Source organism: Pelophylax lessonae (assembly GCF_965119305.1).
Source record: "Pelophylax lessonae genome assembly, chromosome: 3".
Taxonomy (NCBI): domain Eukaryota; kingdom Metazoa; phylum Chordata; class Amphibia; order Anura; family Ranidae; genus Pelophylax; species Pelophylax lessonae.
In genome coordinates this window covers 547,567,129-547,582,942 of record NC_138770.1, presented here as the reverse complement: position 1 = coordinate 547,582,942, position 15,814 = coordinate 547,567,129, and the positions used below count along the sequence as shown (strand labels likewise).

Genomic DNA, 15,814 nt, shown 5'->3' with positions numbered 1-15,814 from the left:
CCGCGATCATCTCCTTGAGCAGCCTAGACGTGGTGTCGAGCTTTGCGTACATGCTGGAGCTGCGCCCATCCTCCTCAATCGGACAGTTAAAATCACCGCCGATTACTACTGCCCTGGTGGTGACGAGTTGGGTCCGCAGGGTCTGGAAAAGCTCCAGTCGCTCATTCTTATCTGGGGAGGCGTACACGTTGATGAGCCTAACTGGCTCTCCCGCCCACGAGCCGTCTACGACCAAAAGACGGCCACAGACGAGCTCCTGGACGGAGTCAACCGTGAAACGACCACCCCTGACAAGAATGGCTACCCCTGCAGACTTACAATCGACACCCCCGGACCAGTAGGAGGGACCATGGGTCCACTGGGAGGACAGATGAGTGTACCTCCTCGAGAAGGGTAGGGCACACTCCTGAAGCATGTAGACATCACTCTGCTGTGTGGAAAGAAATGTCAGCGCCACCTGTCTTCTAGACGCATCCTTGATGCTCCTAACATTAATGGAAAAGATAGAGATCTCTGCCATCATGTAAAGGAGATGAAGGGGCTAGTTAGCAGGTGGGCTGAACTTACCTCCCCTGAGGGGGGGGTGGTTCTTCCACTGCCTCTTGTGCCTGTCCAGTGTCCTGGTTCAGGCCGTTCTCCTCGAGGATGCTGTCCATCAGGTCCTGGGTGAGGTCAGTCTCTGGGGGAGCCAGATCCTTACCTTCCTGCATTTCTCCTTCATCTTCCCCCGCAGACTCAAGGTCCTCGAGGTCCTCCACCACTGGGTCCAGTCCAGCGATGTCATCTTGCTGGGCCACGGTGGGCCGCTTGGTGGGTTCTTCAGTTGTCGGGCTGTCTAGGTTCCGTTTTCGGCCTTTGCTGGTGGGGGGTGGGGTGGGGGGGGCGGTGGGCAGGGTGGGGAAGTCCTCCATGGAGGACAGGGCGGGGGGGGGCTGGGAGGGGGGAGGGGCAGGGGCAGGTGAGGTCACCTCCGACTCAGGGGGGTTGGGGAGGGATGGGTCGGAGGAGGTGGTAGGGGCCTGGGGAGGGGGGGACTCACCAGTGGCTTTCCGAGGTTCCTTCGCAGTCTTTTCCCCTGGCTTCTTTTTCCCAGCGCTGTCTGGGGCTCTGCCCTTGAGCAGGGCTCCAGCGTAGGACCGGGATCTCTGGGGGCAGTCTCTGTAGACGTGCTCCGCCAATCCGCAGAGGTTACAGGTCTTGGACCTCGGGCAATCCTTGGTCTCATGGCCTGCAACCCGACAGAACCTGCAAGAAGGTTCCTGACATTCCATACTTACGTGGCCATGCTTGCCACACCTGTGGCAGATATGGGGCATGTCTGCGTAGTACAGGAGTCCTGCGGAGGCTCCCAGAGAGAAGTGGGACTTCAGGTGTTGGAGATCCCCCGAAGGCTCTCTCCTTAACCTGCAAGAAACTGCCCACTTACCTGTCCAGAAGCCGTTGACATCGAGGATTCGGACTGGGTCTTTGGCCACGATGCAAAACCTCTGGAGGTAGGTGGCGATGTCTTTTCCTGGGGTATGGGGGTTCCTCATGGACACCGTTACCCGCCTTTCATCCCGTTGAATGGGAGTGTTCGCAACGAAGTTGCGGAAAGGGGATTCCGGGCCACAATTCTTCACCGCCTCCCAGTATCTTCTACAGACCTGTAAAGACACAAAAGTTATATAGAATATACCTTTCATGAAGGTCTGCACGGACAGTGTCTCCGCCTTGCTGAACCCCTGTTCGAGGATCATCTTCTTGCCGAAGATTTCCGGGGTCATGTCGGGAACTCTTCCGTCCACCTCCTTCAGTTGCAGCACCACTGTCTGCCTCATCCAGGGTTCCAGGGTAGGAAGCCCGTCTGCGGACCTGGTTGGCCTTGCTGAGCCCGGCTTGCTTGTGGCGGCCGGGGTGGGGGTGGAGGTTGAGGCGACTTCTCCCGGAGTCTTGGCAGAAGTGGCGGGGACATTCTTTTTCTTCCCGGTGCTCTTCCCCATGACGGAGGAGTTCGTCGGTAGTCGCTTCAGGAAAACTTCGGCGGCTTCCTTCTTATTCCTCGGCGTCTTCACTCTTTTGCAGCCTTTAAAAAGGCCCTTGTGCGCCTACTGCCCGAAGGTAGTAGCGCAGAGTGGGGGGGGAGGAGGGAAGATCGCAATCTCGTTCCTTGTGGGGGCTAAGCCTCTAACCCAATAGCAGCGAGTAGGTGAAGCTGAATTTAATCAACGATCCTACAAGGCCGAGCAGAGGGTACCCCACAAGGACCAAATGGCTTGGATAGATACAAATGTTTCTCAACGTCCTAGCCGTAAAGCAGAGACACCCCTAAGGGCTAAAGTCGATACTACACTTGATCTTAGCCAAAAGGCCGAGAAGCGATCTTGAGTGTTTAATTGCCTTTCTCCAAAGTGTCATTTTGGGTTGTTCTTCAGAGAGCATTTGATAACAGATGGTGAGGAGGCATTGTATACTCTCCTCACTGCTTGCTGTGAGCCCCTGAACCCCACACTAGTGGGCTGCAACCACATACATTGCGTGTGGTTGCAGACCCCTCATTCACTTTAATGGGTCACGTTCAGCAGGCGATACTGCCCACTGAATGTGCCAGCCTGAAGAGGGAGTGGTTGGAGGGGGGGGAGGGGTGTAAAACCATGGCTTAGCAGCGTGGTTTTTAGTATGCTAGTGTAAACGAGGTCTTAAAATGTATAATTGATATGTTTGTTTTGTGCTAAATAATGCTTGCCATGCTCCTCCTCTGTGTTGGTTTTCTATTGAATGGATTTTTGCACCGTCCTCTTGGCTAGTAAGTTTATACTTAATACTTAAAGTGGTTGTAAAGTTACTAATGACAATTACTGGCATCCCCTCTGTTATAAGAAGCTATACTATGCAGTGCCTGTGTTTTTCTTTTTAATTATGCAGCTAAATATCTTATTTTACATCATGGCTGTGTGCAGCCATGTGACCTCCCGCCTCTCTCCTTCCTCGATCTAAGGACTACAGCAGGAGGGGATGAGTTTCCCCCTCTGACGTCAACTGAGAGGCCACGTAACCGCACAACAGTGCTGTGAAATAAGGGATTTTAGCTGTATAATTAAAAAAAAAAAAAAAAAAAAACACACTGTGTAGTATAGCTTGTTATAACAGAAGGGTTGGCAGTGATTGTGCTCACTAACTTTACTGCCACACAGAATAGGGGCAGGAGGGGAGGGATGGGTTTGGAGATCGTCTCACAGACTAGGAACTTACAGGGAGGGGTAGAGACTCTTGGCACACAGCACGATGACGGAGACACATAAACTGACCATGGCATCGTGGATCAGCAGCCATAAATACCGTGGTCAGTTCACATAGGGCAACACAAGAACAGGCAGGATCAACCAGGTATTTTACAGCATAGAAAGGGACAAATGACATTGCAGAAGCACTATGCTGTTTAATAACATGCTTTTTATTAGGGTTACAACCACTTTAATACTTGTATTCTTTTCTAATGCCTCCCAAATGTGCTATAAACATCATAGGGGCATTGGAATTTTCAGCACATTTGCAGTGTGTTTACATTGGCATGGATGGAGGCGTTTGGTGAGTGGTAAAGCCAGCTGAAAGCTACATGCTGGATACATTTTGGCACAATGCAGGCCTTTGGTGAGTGGCAAAGCCAGCTGAAGGCTACATGCTGGATACATTTTGGCATAATGCAGGCCTTTGGTGAGTGGCAAAGCAAGCTGAAAACTACATGCTGGATACATTTTGGCATGATGCATCGCAAGGCACCGTGAGTTTGACTATGCAAACTACACTTTCAGCTGCTATAGACCTAAAAGCTATAGAGCCTTGACAGGTGTTTGTGAGGCTTTAAAAACTGTAATGAAATGCCTCTTCTTAGTGTACATGTAGAGCCTAAATGCTCTTTTCTTATCAATGGGGTGGGTCATAAAGTGAAAGTTTTTTAAAGGTAAAGCATAGTGCATTTTCAGAGTACATATTTTGAATCATTAAAAGCGAAGTATGGCACAAGCTTTTTTGGGCCATTCTTCCCTTGTGGGTCACAGAAGTGCTCTTACCAGAATCAGCCGACAGCAGGCTTTAGCCCCTCCGGGTTCTGAAAGGATCCCGACCAGAGCCTGACTGACAGCTGGCTTCAGCTGAAAGCTGTAGCTATCTATATCGGTCCCCTCTCCAGCATGGTTCTCCAGTGAGTGATAAAGGGCCAAAGCAGAGAGTGGTGACTGACCGTCACTGCTTTCCGCTATGAGAAGACCCAGAACTGAGCAATCAGCGATCATGTGATCACTCAGTTCTCAGTCTTAGAGTCGTCGGGAGACAGCTGCTGTTTTTGTAGTAACCCCAACCATCTCCTTTAAGATACAGCAGTATTTACTTTTAAAGCAATTTCTGATGTGACGTTTGCAGTATTTTATACCTGGTTGATCTGTTTAACATGCATATCTAACTAAACTAAAAGATCATACATTCCCTTTTAAAATGAATACATTTCTCTTACTGCTAAAGATTGGTAAAATAATCAAGTAATATTTCATACATAGAAACTACTGTCTTCAACAAGAGCAAACTGTTATGATCTTGGGCACTAAACGTGTACCTGTCTTGATAACGGTGACACTTGAAGAAGAATGTGTTTGCCTCTTTTACTTGTGGTAATTCCCCATAAATTTAGTAGATGGTAAGGCTGCTTTCAATTGATTTTGTTTTTCTTCCGCTTTTGCCTTAAAAAAAAAAAAGGAAAAAAAATGTGTGACCATATAATCCTATGGAACTCTTCACACTGATACATTGCGAATCGGCTGAGTTTAAAAAAAAAAAAAAAAAAAAAAACATCAAAAACACTCCTCCCTATTAAAATGCATTGAAAATGCTATAAAAATGCATCAAAAATTCATCCGTGTTGCGTTTCTGATGCAGTTTTTGAGTCGCATGCCCTGTGAAAAACGCACTGCAAACACCACGTTTTTGCTACAGATCATTGTAAAAGTGCCCTAAATCGTTGTCTGTAGTGCATGTTCAAACCTTCATACCATAAATAATAACATGTTTATTAGATTTTTACTCAAGTAGTATATACAGGCAGTCCCTGAGTTATGAATACCCAAGTTACGACCGACCCCTACTTACGAACGGACGTCAATGCTGGTCCTGAATACCGCCAAGCAGCCATCTTGCAGTGCCGGGCACATCCCACACTGCAGCACTGCATGAACTGCATGGCCACAAGAGCCCCAGATGACACGACTGCATGCTCAGAAGCGCCTGGAACATCCCACATCCCTGCACAGGCTTGAGTTACAATTAAAAATGCACTGTTTCAACTGTTTCAACAAATTCGGCTTAAGAACAAATCTACAGTCCCTATCGTGTTTGTAACCTGGGGACCGCCTGTAATGAGTTTGGCATTTCTAGAGAAATTCTTTAGTAATGCATTACAATTTTATATTGTAAATTGATTTTAAATGTACTTGAGATTTTAGTCAACTATAATGTACTGGAGATGTTAGTCAACTAAAATATGGCTAAAACAATTCAGGTGACTAAAATAGGACTAAAACTAAAAATAGCATTTTATTCAAGTGACTAAAAGGAAATCCAAATTTGACATCAAAATTAATACTGGCTGCCAACACAGACTTTCATCTAAAGTGACTTGCTCATCTTGGGCTGCCAATATAGTGACTTACTCATCTCGTATCCTAACAGAAGTACGTCATCATTTTTCCTAAAGAATATTCCTTATGCTTTTATTGTTATAGTGCTTGTCATGCAATTGAGTTCTGCAATTTGTTTCTGTGTTATGGCATTTTAGGCCTTATAAGATTTTTAAATCTTTGTCATTTGTTTGTTCAATAGCTGAATATATGTGGCCCAGTTGGTGAGTGTGGTTCTTCTGGGAATGTGCCAGCTGCTGGCTGTGAACTTGAAAACGGCGTGCCATCTAGACCAGTCCAGATCAGCCAATCACTGGATCTTTCTTCAGATTTCATCTCCCTAACCTATCAAGGAGCCATTCATCAAGACATTGGTGAGGGGAATAATCACACAATTGCCATTCACACTTGTTGACATAGTTGGTGAGGGGTTCATATTGTAAAGGCCTCTATTTTGTATAATATACTGTGCGGATATCTCACTACTAAAATCCCTGATTTGGGAATACCCAGTACTTCAGCATCTTCCTGTTATTCTCAGAGTAGGCATCATGAATGTGTTTTGTATAAGAAATTTAGAATTCAGAGCATATATAAACACAAAAATAAAATTGAAATATATTGCATCTTACCAGTCCTTGGATTTATTGGCTGCATTCGTTTCATTTTTACAAGCTCCATTTCCCTTATTTTTTTCTTGATGATCCTGCCAGCTTTTCAGTATCCATCCAACATTGTCATCCTAGGTGGCTCTTCTGTTTTGAACTACAAACATTTTCCCTCTTCTCACCTCTATCACATCGTGAGGAGTTGTTTTGTAGTTCACAGAAGATGGCAAAGCTGATGACATTGTTTGAGATGCTGGTTCAGTGCAGAGAAGGTTATAAAGATAATTAACCCCTTCCTGCTGCCACTTCCTGGCCCGGATACTAAAGGCTAGTTTTGTTTGGTTATAAATAACATTTCATACTTGCCTGCTCTCTGAAATGGTTTTTGCACAGAGCAGCCCCGATCCTCCTCTTCTCGGGTCCCTCTTCAGTGCTCCTGGCCCCTCCCTACTGGTGAGTGGTGCTAGCAACTTGCTATTGGGCTACAGCTCCATGTCCATTCAGACACGGAGCCGTGGCCTATCCCGGCCCCTTTCTCTCCTCATTGGCTTGACTGTCTTTAATTGACAGCAGCCGGAGCCAGTGGTGTCGCTCTGCTGTCTCAGCCAATGAGGAGGGGAGTCCCATGCAGCTTAGACACTCCAACATCGCTGGATCTAGATGGGGCTTGGGTATTAGGGGGGCTTCTGCACATAGAATGCAAGATAAAAAAAAAAAACCTTTTGCCTCTATAATCATTTTAAGAGCTTCTAAATGCCAGGAGGTGGGCATTTGGGTCATGTGACCGCTGTGATTGACACAGCGGTCACATGATCCGAAAGCTCCCGATCGCAGGTGTGCATGGGGAACTTTACAATTCCCACCGGCAACTGTGCTGTTGCACAGAAATGTTTACATTTAGGCCACATACATGCGGCCTCGCTGCATTAAAACCCACCCACCAGGAGGCCGCATATATGTGTACAGTCGACGGTAAGAGGTTTAGTTCTGGCAACAGCGACATATATTTTTACTATGTTTGCAAAAAATATACTTATCCTGAGAAAAGAAAACAAATTCAGCCATCATGTCTAAGGGCTGATAAGCTGCAATATAAGAACATTTTTGTCCGTGTGTTTAGATATCCCTTAACCAGTTGAAAACATACAGTAGTCATATAATGACCCCGTATTATTGGATTTTCCTCTTGCACTTTGCATGCTCTGCCCAATAAAATCAATGGACGTGGCTTTCAGTTTGCCAGCTATGTTCTCTTGTGTGCGAATGAAGCCTGCAAAGGGCTTTATTCATCAATGCGTTATTACAGTATTGTTAACACAACCCTTATTAACTAGTTTTCCCCATAGCAGTTGTTTTTTTTAATTTTTTTTTTTAAGCATTGTTTTATTTGCTTTTGTAATGTCACATTAAAAACCCACACAAAAACCTCTTTTCTCATCAATAATAAACTGTGCTATGCATTATACAAAACATAATTTTAGTACAATAAACCAGACATTGACAGAGAATAATATATTTATTTATACCCATTTTAAATTAACACTGATCAGACTAGAAAAGGGTATGTAAAATGTACAGTGGCAATTCCGGAGAAATTCTCTAGAAGAAATTTTTTTTCCCCAATTTGTTTATTTTTGCCTTTGGAATATATAGAACATTGTTTGGAATATATAGAACATTCTATCTCACACAGGGAGTCTTTAGCCTTTGGATTTTTTTGGCACATACAGGAGGATTATATACTGGCAAGTAACTGTAATCCAGCCCAGGATAACCCCTTCTTCTAACGAGCATGTTTTCATTTTTTACTTGTGTCCTTGGAAGATTGCTGTCTTTTCTTCATCTCTGCTGTGTAAAAGAGTAACTTATTTTATGTTGGCACCCTAATTTCTTTTGCTTTTGGAGAGTAGCATGTCTGGTCCCCACTGCACTGGACATTGTGGGGATAAACTGTAAGTGACCTACTGGGTAGTGCATAGGGCACTTTCCAACGTTCTGTTAGTTGGCTTCAGAATGCTTACCAGGTTCTGAGCCGCTGGCATTATCTCAGTGCGTGCCTTGTCACTGAAGACTTACTTGGAGAGTGACCAGAAGCTACCAAAATTATTTAAGTTACTTGTCATCTTTAATTGCTGAGCCCACCAGCTTTTTTTGCGTAAAGGGGTTAACACTGTGGGAAAGCGTTGATGTAATCCGCTGAGTGGAGTATAGGGTGCCTATACAGCATCAAGAAAACCTCTCCCTTCTTTTCCGGTTTGAAAACAGCCACTTGAAACTTTAATTTTTGATCCATTTCTGCCGCCTGGCAATAATGACCCTAGTCATCTCCAGCCATATAAACCTAGCTTTCTACTAGCTTTAGAGTTTTGTGACTACTTGAGACCTTGCCACTTACTCTGATCCTATATGTTTTCTTACCACCATACAATTGCAACATGTCTGATTCTAGGTGGGCACACATTGAGGAGCAGGAAGGTTGGCCCTGCTGTACTGGGTGCCTCCTAACTCACATTCTACTAAATACTCTGGAGCTGCTTGCAGCATGCTGTGCATGAGAATCAGGTTGTTCTCTGCCCTTAGAGTTTGCTCCATCCTCCGAGCCCTCTTTGGCCCCAATGTGTGTGGCTAGACCCTCTCCCCTTTTGGCTTTTTCACAACAGTCAAGAAAGACTTTGACCCAAATCACCCAGTTATTTTTGGACTTTGATCACAGAGGCTACATGCGTGTTCCCACTCCCTCTCCTGCAGATATTTATTCTGATATCCCCACGGCCTTAGCGGTTTTTGTGCCATTGGTCACAGAGACTGTAACTGAGTTGCTCCTGTCTATTGACTGATTATTTTACCCCTGAGGAGATGCAGTCTACTTCTATGATCCCCAAATTAAAGGATACTGTCTTGGCTCTTACTGATGCATTGCAAACCACTCTGAAACTAGGTTTATTAAAAGTAGCACTTGCTTGACTTACACAGAGGTATTTAGGCACAGCTGAGAAGGTGAGGAAAAGATCAGACAGCAGCAGCATGAGCTGGAGAAGACAGGGAGCTGGATGGTGGTGAGCAGGACCTGGATGTGAAAGTGCAAGCTGTATGTCAGCCGTGGTGAGTGGTAGTCTGCCCCACACAGAAGGACCTGAGCCACGGAAACGATAAGCTGCAAACCCCAGAAGAATGGTGCCAAACAAATTAGGACAGCAAAGAGCTTGTTGGCCAGCAGCAACTAGACAGACCAGGAGCTTGATAGTCAGACTTCCAGGGGACCAATCCTCAAATTGGGGATGCGGTATGTCCTCACACGCTTTGTGACCCTGTGATGGGGATTGGAGTGGGTTGGTGGCAATGATTCACTAAATAGGTATAATAGAACTGTGCCTACAGATAACTAATAAAACTGCAGAGAAAGGACTTGTTATATAACTGTGTGAATTTCAAGCTTTTCGTTTAGCCCTTTGGGTGCCAAAGTATTAAGTGTGAAGATCCAAAATGTTTCACGTAGACATAGTCTCTGAAACCTTTTATTGAACGGGATGTCACTCAGAATTTGATCAATAACCCAGACTCGAAGGCTATCAGTCGATCGACCTTGATGGAGAATGAAGTGTCTGGGGACAACTATGGTCCACATCTCCATCCTTGATTAGTCTCTGGTGGTCCCCGAATCTGGCCCTCACTGTGCGAATGATGCTACTCACAAAAAGAAGGCCACAAGGGCACCTGAGACCATAGATCACAAATTCGGTACTGCATGGGAACATTTTCTGAAATTTCTTTTTTCTTTTTTTTTTTTTGAAAAATTCTTTACCATTATATTCTGCGTTATATTTTTGATGGTACATATAGTGTGTGTTTTTTTTTTTTTTTTTAATATTAGGAGTTTTTTGTATAAAGAGGTGTAGAAGAAATCACTGATTTTAGTTCAGAGTCTTTAGTTAGAATGGTCCAGTGTTACAGTATGATCCTTTCCATCTGCCTGTAATTGCAATGAAAATTGGTAATGAACTTCAGATAAGTATGATGGGGTTGCACTGTATTTTGATCTCTATTGGGGGCTGTACCAATTAGACTAGCAGTTTGAGCTCTTTTCACTAGGTTCTCATCATAACCCAATACTTACCTTAAAAAGTGATCCCCAATGTCAGCGCTTACTTTCACAGGCATTTCCATCATCCCCCAGTATTCCTTTTGGGTTCAGACTCATTGGCCACTTCATTTTCCAGGTCTGGATTAAGTCACTCCATGCGATTTGGCTGTCTTTAGAGTCTGAACATCCTACTGAATGGTTGGCCGTTCCAGATTCACCATTACAGGGATTCCCTAGAGAATGCGTTGGATATTCTTGTAGCTCAGTGGAATCAGTACATCTTTATCTATGCCTTTCCTCCCCTGACACTTCATCCTCTTTTGCAGGATTGAGATGGAGTACATTCAGTTTATCCTCATTGTCCCAGACTGGGCCAGGCAGATGTGGTATATCAACTGGGTAAGGCTTCTGGCCTACGATGCGTAGGGTCTGTTGGATTGTCAGGATCTCTCAAGGACAGATTTGCCATCCTGCCCCATGATCTTTGTTTTGAACATTATTGCTGTTCATTCTTAGGTTCTGGGTTACACGGGTGTCTGAGTCTGCGATTCATACAGTGCAGTGGTGTGAGTCAAGGGGCTTTAACCCCTAGAGTTTCTTTCCTATACTTTTTAAGAGACTATTGGTATTTCGTCTTTGATTAAAACCTTTGCACAGGGGGTCTCACATGTTGCTCCCTCTGTCCCTTCCCTGTGACTGTGGGATCTATATCTGGTTTTATCTGTGGTTCAGAAACTGCCTTTTACACCCACTAGAGACATTCCTTTCTCTACTTTCATCCCATATCCTCTTAGAGCTGAGTGTCTGAACTGACAATCTTTTCCAGCAAGAAACCCTTTTTAGTTCTGTATAGTGAAAAAGTAGTGTGAGGCCTAGGACTTCCTTCTTGCCTACGGTAGTTTTTTCCTTTCACCTCAACCAGGACAGTGTTCTTCCTTCCCTCTGCCCAAACTTCAAATCACCAAAAGCAAATTTCCCTCCATTGTCTTGATGTGGTTTGGTCCATAAAAGTCTTTGTCACTGCTCCTTTCAGGAAGACCAACTAATTTTTTAGTCTTAGATGGGCCCGTAAGGATAGGATAGGTTCACACATGTCTGATGCAAATATCCCATCCAATTTCACTGCGAATTTGAACAGCAGTTTCTCTGTCGCTCATTGACAGATGTAGTCCTCGTTGATTAATAACAACTCGGGTTTATACTGCCCTCTACAGGAGTAGGACTAGACAGGAAAGAAAATATTCTGGCCACACCTTAGGGGCAGTCCCAGAGGGTATATCCTCTCTCTCTCTCTGCTACAGCAAACCAGTTTTTTTCTGTCTAGTTAGGAGTAAGGACCTAGATGCCTTGCTAGGATCTTCGGTCCTGGCAGGAATTTTTCTTAGAAAGATTTTTTTAGACAGCTTTTTTCTCCAGTGTTCCTGTGAGATCTTCAAGCAAGCAAGCTGTAACTGGGCGACGGGCTGGATGTTGAGATCCAGTGGTCACCCCAGTTCAGCCTACGAGCGCGTGCAGGCCATATCTCCGCGCTGGGTCGGCCGCGACATAGTCCCACTGGACGGGGACTGACCCTGCGAGTTAAACGTCTCGCCTGGACGCCAATGACCAACAGAGTCACTGCGTCCGTATTGGTCGACAGCCCCCCCACCCCGGTGGAGAGGGGTTCTGTCAGGAGTGGGCGCCCGCCTGGTTCCGGTATGGTGAGTAGTATGTTCCCCCTCCCCCCCTGTCAGGTTTGTGGTGGATGCGGGCCCCTCTCTGGAATGGTAGGATGGGTCTCCCCTCTATCCTATAACAGGTCACAGATCCCCCAATTTGAGTGTGATTTTTTTGTGAAGAAAAACCAGGAGGCTTGGTTTGGGAGCTGACTATCTAAGGTCATTGCAAGACTGTAAGGGTGACTGAAGTCAGTGGCAGTACTATAAGGGGCATTACTATTGAAGTAAAAGGTATCCTACCTGTCAGAGGTGTACACAGGCCGATGCCTAATGGGGAGGTGCCTGAGTCACTGCAGTTCAGATCGCCATTCCTCCAGCAAAGGGTCACTTCGGAAGGACAGAGGGCTGCCTCCCGACGGCCCACGGACCGCAAGCGGCCCGCCAGGGTCCTGTACTACTTCCGCAGGCCGCCAGGCCGAACATAGACATCCCGAGGCCGCTGCTAGCGCCGCTATCCGATACAGGCCGCCGCCATTGTCTTTCAGATCGCACGAGGCCGCCATATTGGCGTAGCCTCGTGTCTCCAGCATGGGGGCGGCCATGTTTGAGGTGACCAAACACCTCGAGGAGCTAAGGGGAGGCGCCGGAAGGCGTGCAAAGGGGCGGAGCCGCCTCCTTTTACCCGGGAAAGCCAGCCAAAGACTTCCTGTCTGTAATAGACAGTGCTGGAACAGGTTGTATTGAAACTTCTGAGCATCAAGTGGTGAGCCTTGGGGTCTCTCTCTCTCTCTCTCGCTCTGTAGGGGTCCCTAAGCAGGTAACACTGAGGGGCGCTGTGGCGCTGGGGGTCTAAAGAAAAAAAAAAAAAGTTTTTTTTTTTTTTTGGCAAATTAATTTTTTCCCGGCAAGTGTCTGGAATTATCATGGACCCTGCCACACAGGTACCCCCACCTGTTTCCCTCGAGGTGGCCGCAGGACCCTCCAGTTCACAGAGTATGGATGCATTCACAGCAGTTTTGGAGTCTTTGGTGTCTCGGGTGGAGACGGCCTGTCAGGGACGGGGGTCAAGAAAGCGACCCCCGCCTACCCCTATGTCATCTGATACTTCAGATTCAGATTCTGAGATGGTCATTGCAGCTGCAGATCCCTCTACAGGGGCTGTTGTCTCAGGTAAAGTTCCCTCAGACAGTGAGGAGGACGTTCCTGCCTCCGCCATAGCACAAGAAGAAGCATTGGTGGACGTACTAGTTGTGGCGGTCCGGGAAACCTTAAGACTTGAGGTTTTACCAGCAGAGGCAACTGAGATGGAAATTCCCTTTGGTACTAGTAAACCTACCAAGACGGCGAAGGTTTTTCCCTTACCCAAATGTTTTGGTAATAAAATTAAAGAGGAATGGGATCATTCAAAACGTACCTTTGCTGTTTCCAAGCGCATTGCTAGACGCTATCCGTTTGAGGAATCCCTCATTAAGAAATGGACGGTACCACCAGTGGTGGATCCACCTATTTCCAGACTGAATAAAGCCACTGTTATCCCGTTGGAGGACGCTCCGTCCTTTAAGGATCCGGTGGATTGGAAGATGGAAGCGGAGTCCCGCACTATTTTTTCCCTGATAGGGTCAGCCTTTAGACCAGTGATTGTCATTGGTTTAGTTTCACAGACATTAACGGAATGGGCAAGATTGGTACGCCATGACCTAAAGGGGAAAGGTATCCCCCAGGCAGCATCTGATTTGATGGAACAAATTATACAAGGACTGCAGTTCGTCTGTGACGCAGCCCTGGATGCCACCCCCTTGTTAGGGCATGCATCTATGTCAGCGGTAATCCTCAGACGTGTGCTGTGGTTAAAATGCTGTTCAGCGGATCTAGGTTCCAAAAAAGCCTTGGCGAATCTCCCCTTTCAGGGGAATCGCCTATTTGGGGCCACCCTAGATGAGATCATTAAGGATGTCACTGGGGGCAAGAGCACTTTTTTGCCGCAGGCTGCTAAAGCTAAAGGACCTCGTAACAAGCGTGGACCTTTCTTTGCCGCTCATAAAGGGTTCGTTCGCTCCGCTGGGGCGAGCGGGAAAGGCAAAGCCCCTCTAGGAGGGTTCAAGAGGCGCTGGTCGGGCAAACAAAAGGCTGACTCAGCCAAACCTGAAGTTAAGGCTAATACAGCCTGAAGGTGCGCCCCCACCCGGCTTGAGGGTGGGGGGACGTCTTCACCGGCATTCAGAGCTAGAGCCTTCCTGAATCTCGGACTAAGGGGTTCAGGAGATCAGGACACAAGATCGAGTATCGATCACTGCTACCAGTGCGATTCTTCCCTTCCAACATTTAGGTGCTACAGGGAGCGGTAGCTACCGTTCCCTGAGCAGATAATTTTCTTTACCTTTTCCAAAGATTAGTCTCAGTTCCCTACAGGAATCGGATCCGGTTGAGCAAACAGACCAAGGAGCCTCTAGTCTGGTGACTTCGGTCTCTAATGCTCAACCAGGAGAAATCATCACTCCTGATAAGAATCAAGTTTCTGATAAATGTGTGGGAACAGAAAACGATCAGACTTGGTCTGATTGCCTGGACCAAGCAGCTCTAGGGCAGCCTGGTTCGGATCCAGTCAGACAATATCAGGGTGATGACTTAGGTCGATCACCAAGGATTTCACCATCTGTGTCTTCATCAGAGCATCCCGGAGGTGGATCTGTTGGCATATCGGCTCAACAGGAAGGCGCGGAGGTTGGTAACGTGCGGCCGCATTCCTCTAGTGGACGCAGCAGACGCGCTGAACGGCCTACAAAGGCAGTATCGGCTACTATACGTCTTCCCCCCTCTCAAGTTGCTGCTGAGATTTCTCCGCAGGATGGAGATGGAGGGAACTCCAGTTATCCTGGAAATTCGAGGCTAGCCTCGTCAGGCCGGTCAGGCCAACTTGGACATGCTAGTCGCAAACGCTCCTTGGAGACCTCCTCTCAGGGAGGATCTGCGGTCTCAAGGACCGATCTTCCATCGTGCTTTACAGTCGCTGGTTTTAATGGCCTGGCCATTGAGACCCAGGTACTGAAGGGCAGAGGGTTGTCAGCTTCAGTTATTCCTACTCTAATTAAAGCAAGGAAAGCGACTTCCAGCAAAGTCTATTATCGCACATGGAAGACTTATATTGCGTGGTGTGAATCTTTGGGATTTCCCCCACGTACCTATTCGGTGACCCAAATCTTGGCTTTTCTGCAAAAGGGGGTTGAGCAGAAACTATCCTTGAGCACCATCAAGGGTCAGGTTTCAGCATTAGCAATCTTCTTTCAGAAGCCTTTGGCTACTCATTCCCTGGTGCGGCACTTGGCTCCGCCAGTCCGCACGCCCTTACCACCTTGGGATCTTAATTTGGTTTTGTCGGTTCTGCAGAAACCTCCCTTTGAAAATATCAGGGAGATTCCCTTGCTTACATTATCTCAGAAGGTGGCCTTCTTGGTGGCTATCACTTCTGCATGCAGGGTGTCAGAACTGGCTGCATTATCATGCCATTCCCCATATCTAGTGGTTCATAGGGATAAGGTAGTTCTTCATCCGAAGCCATCCTTTCTTCCTAAGGTGGTTTCAGACTTTCATCTGAATGAAGATATTGTGCTACCTTCCTTGTGTCCTCAGCTCAATCATCCTCTGGAATATGCGTTGCATTCCTTGGATGTGGTTCAGGCAATCAGGGTATACCTGAAGGCTATGGAAACGTTCCGTGAAATGGATTCACTTTTTGTGATCACGGATGGCCCCAGAAAGGGGTTGCCTGCATCTGCCGCGACTATCTCCAAATGGATTAGACAGACGGTGGTACAGGCTTATTCT

General features: G+C 46.7%; 1 protein-coding gene across 1 annotated transcript in view; it reads left to right on the top strand.

The window, feature by feature from the left end:
* IGF2R (insulin like growth factor 2 receptor) overlaps positions 1–15,814 on the top strand; it is a 294,611-nt gene that overhangs the window by 167,173 nt on the left and 111,624 nt on the right. The window contains exon 22 of the mRNA XM_082249744.1: positions 5,848–6,019. Within this exon, the coding sequence (XP_082105870.1) occupies positions 5,848–6,019 (172 nt within the window). The remainder of the gene's footprint in view (positions 1–5,847; positions 6,020–15,814) is intronic.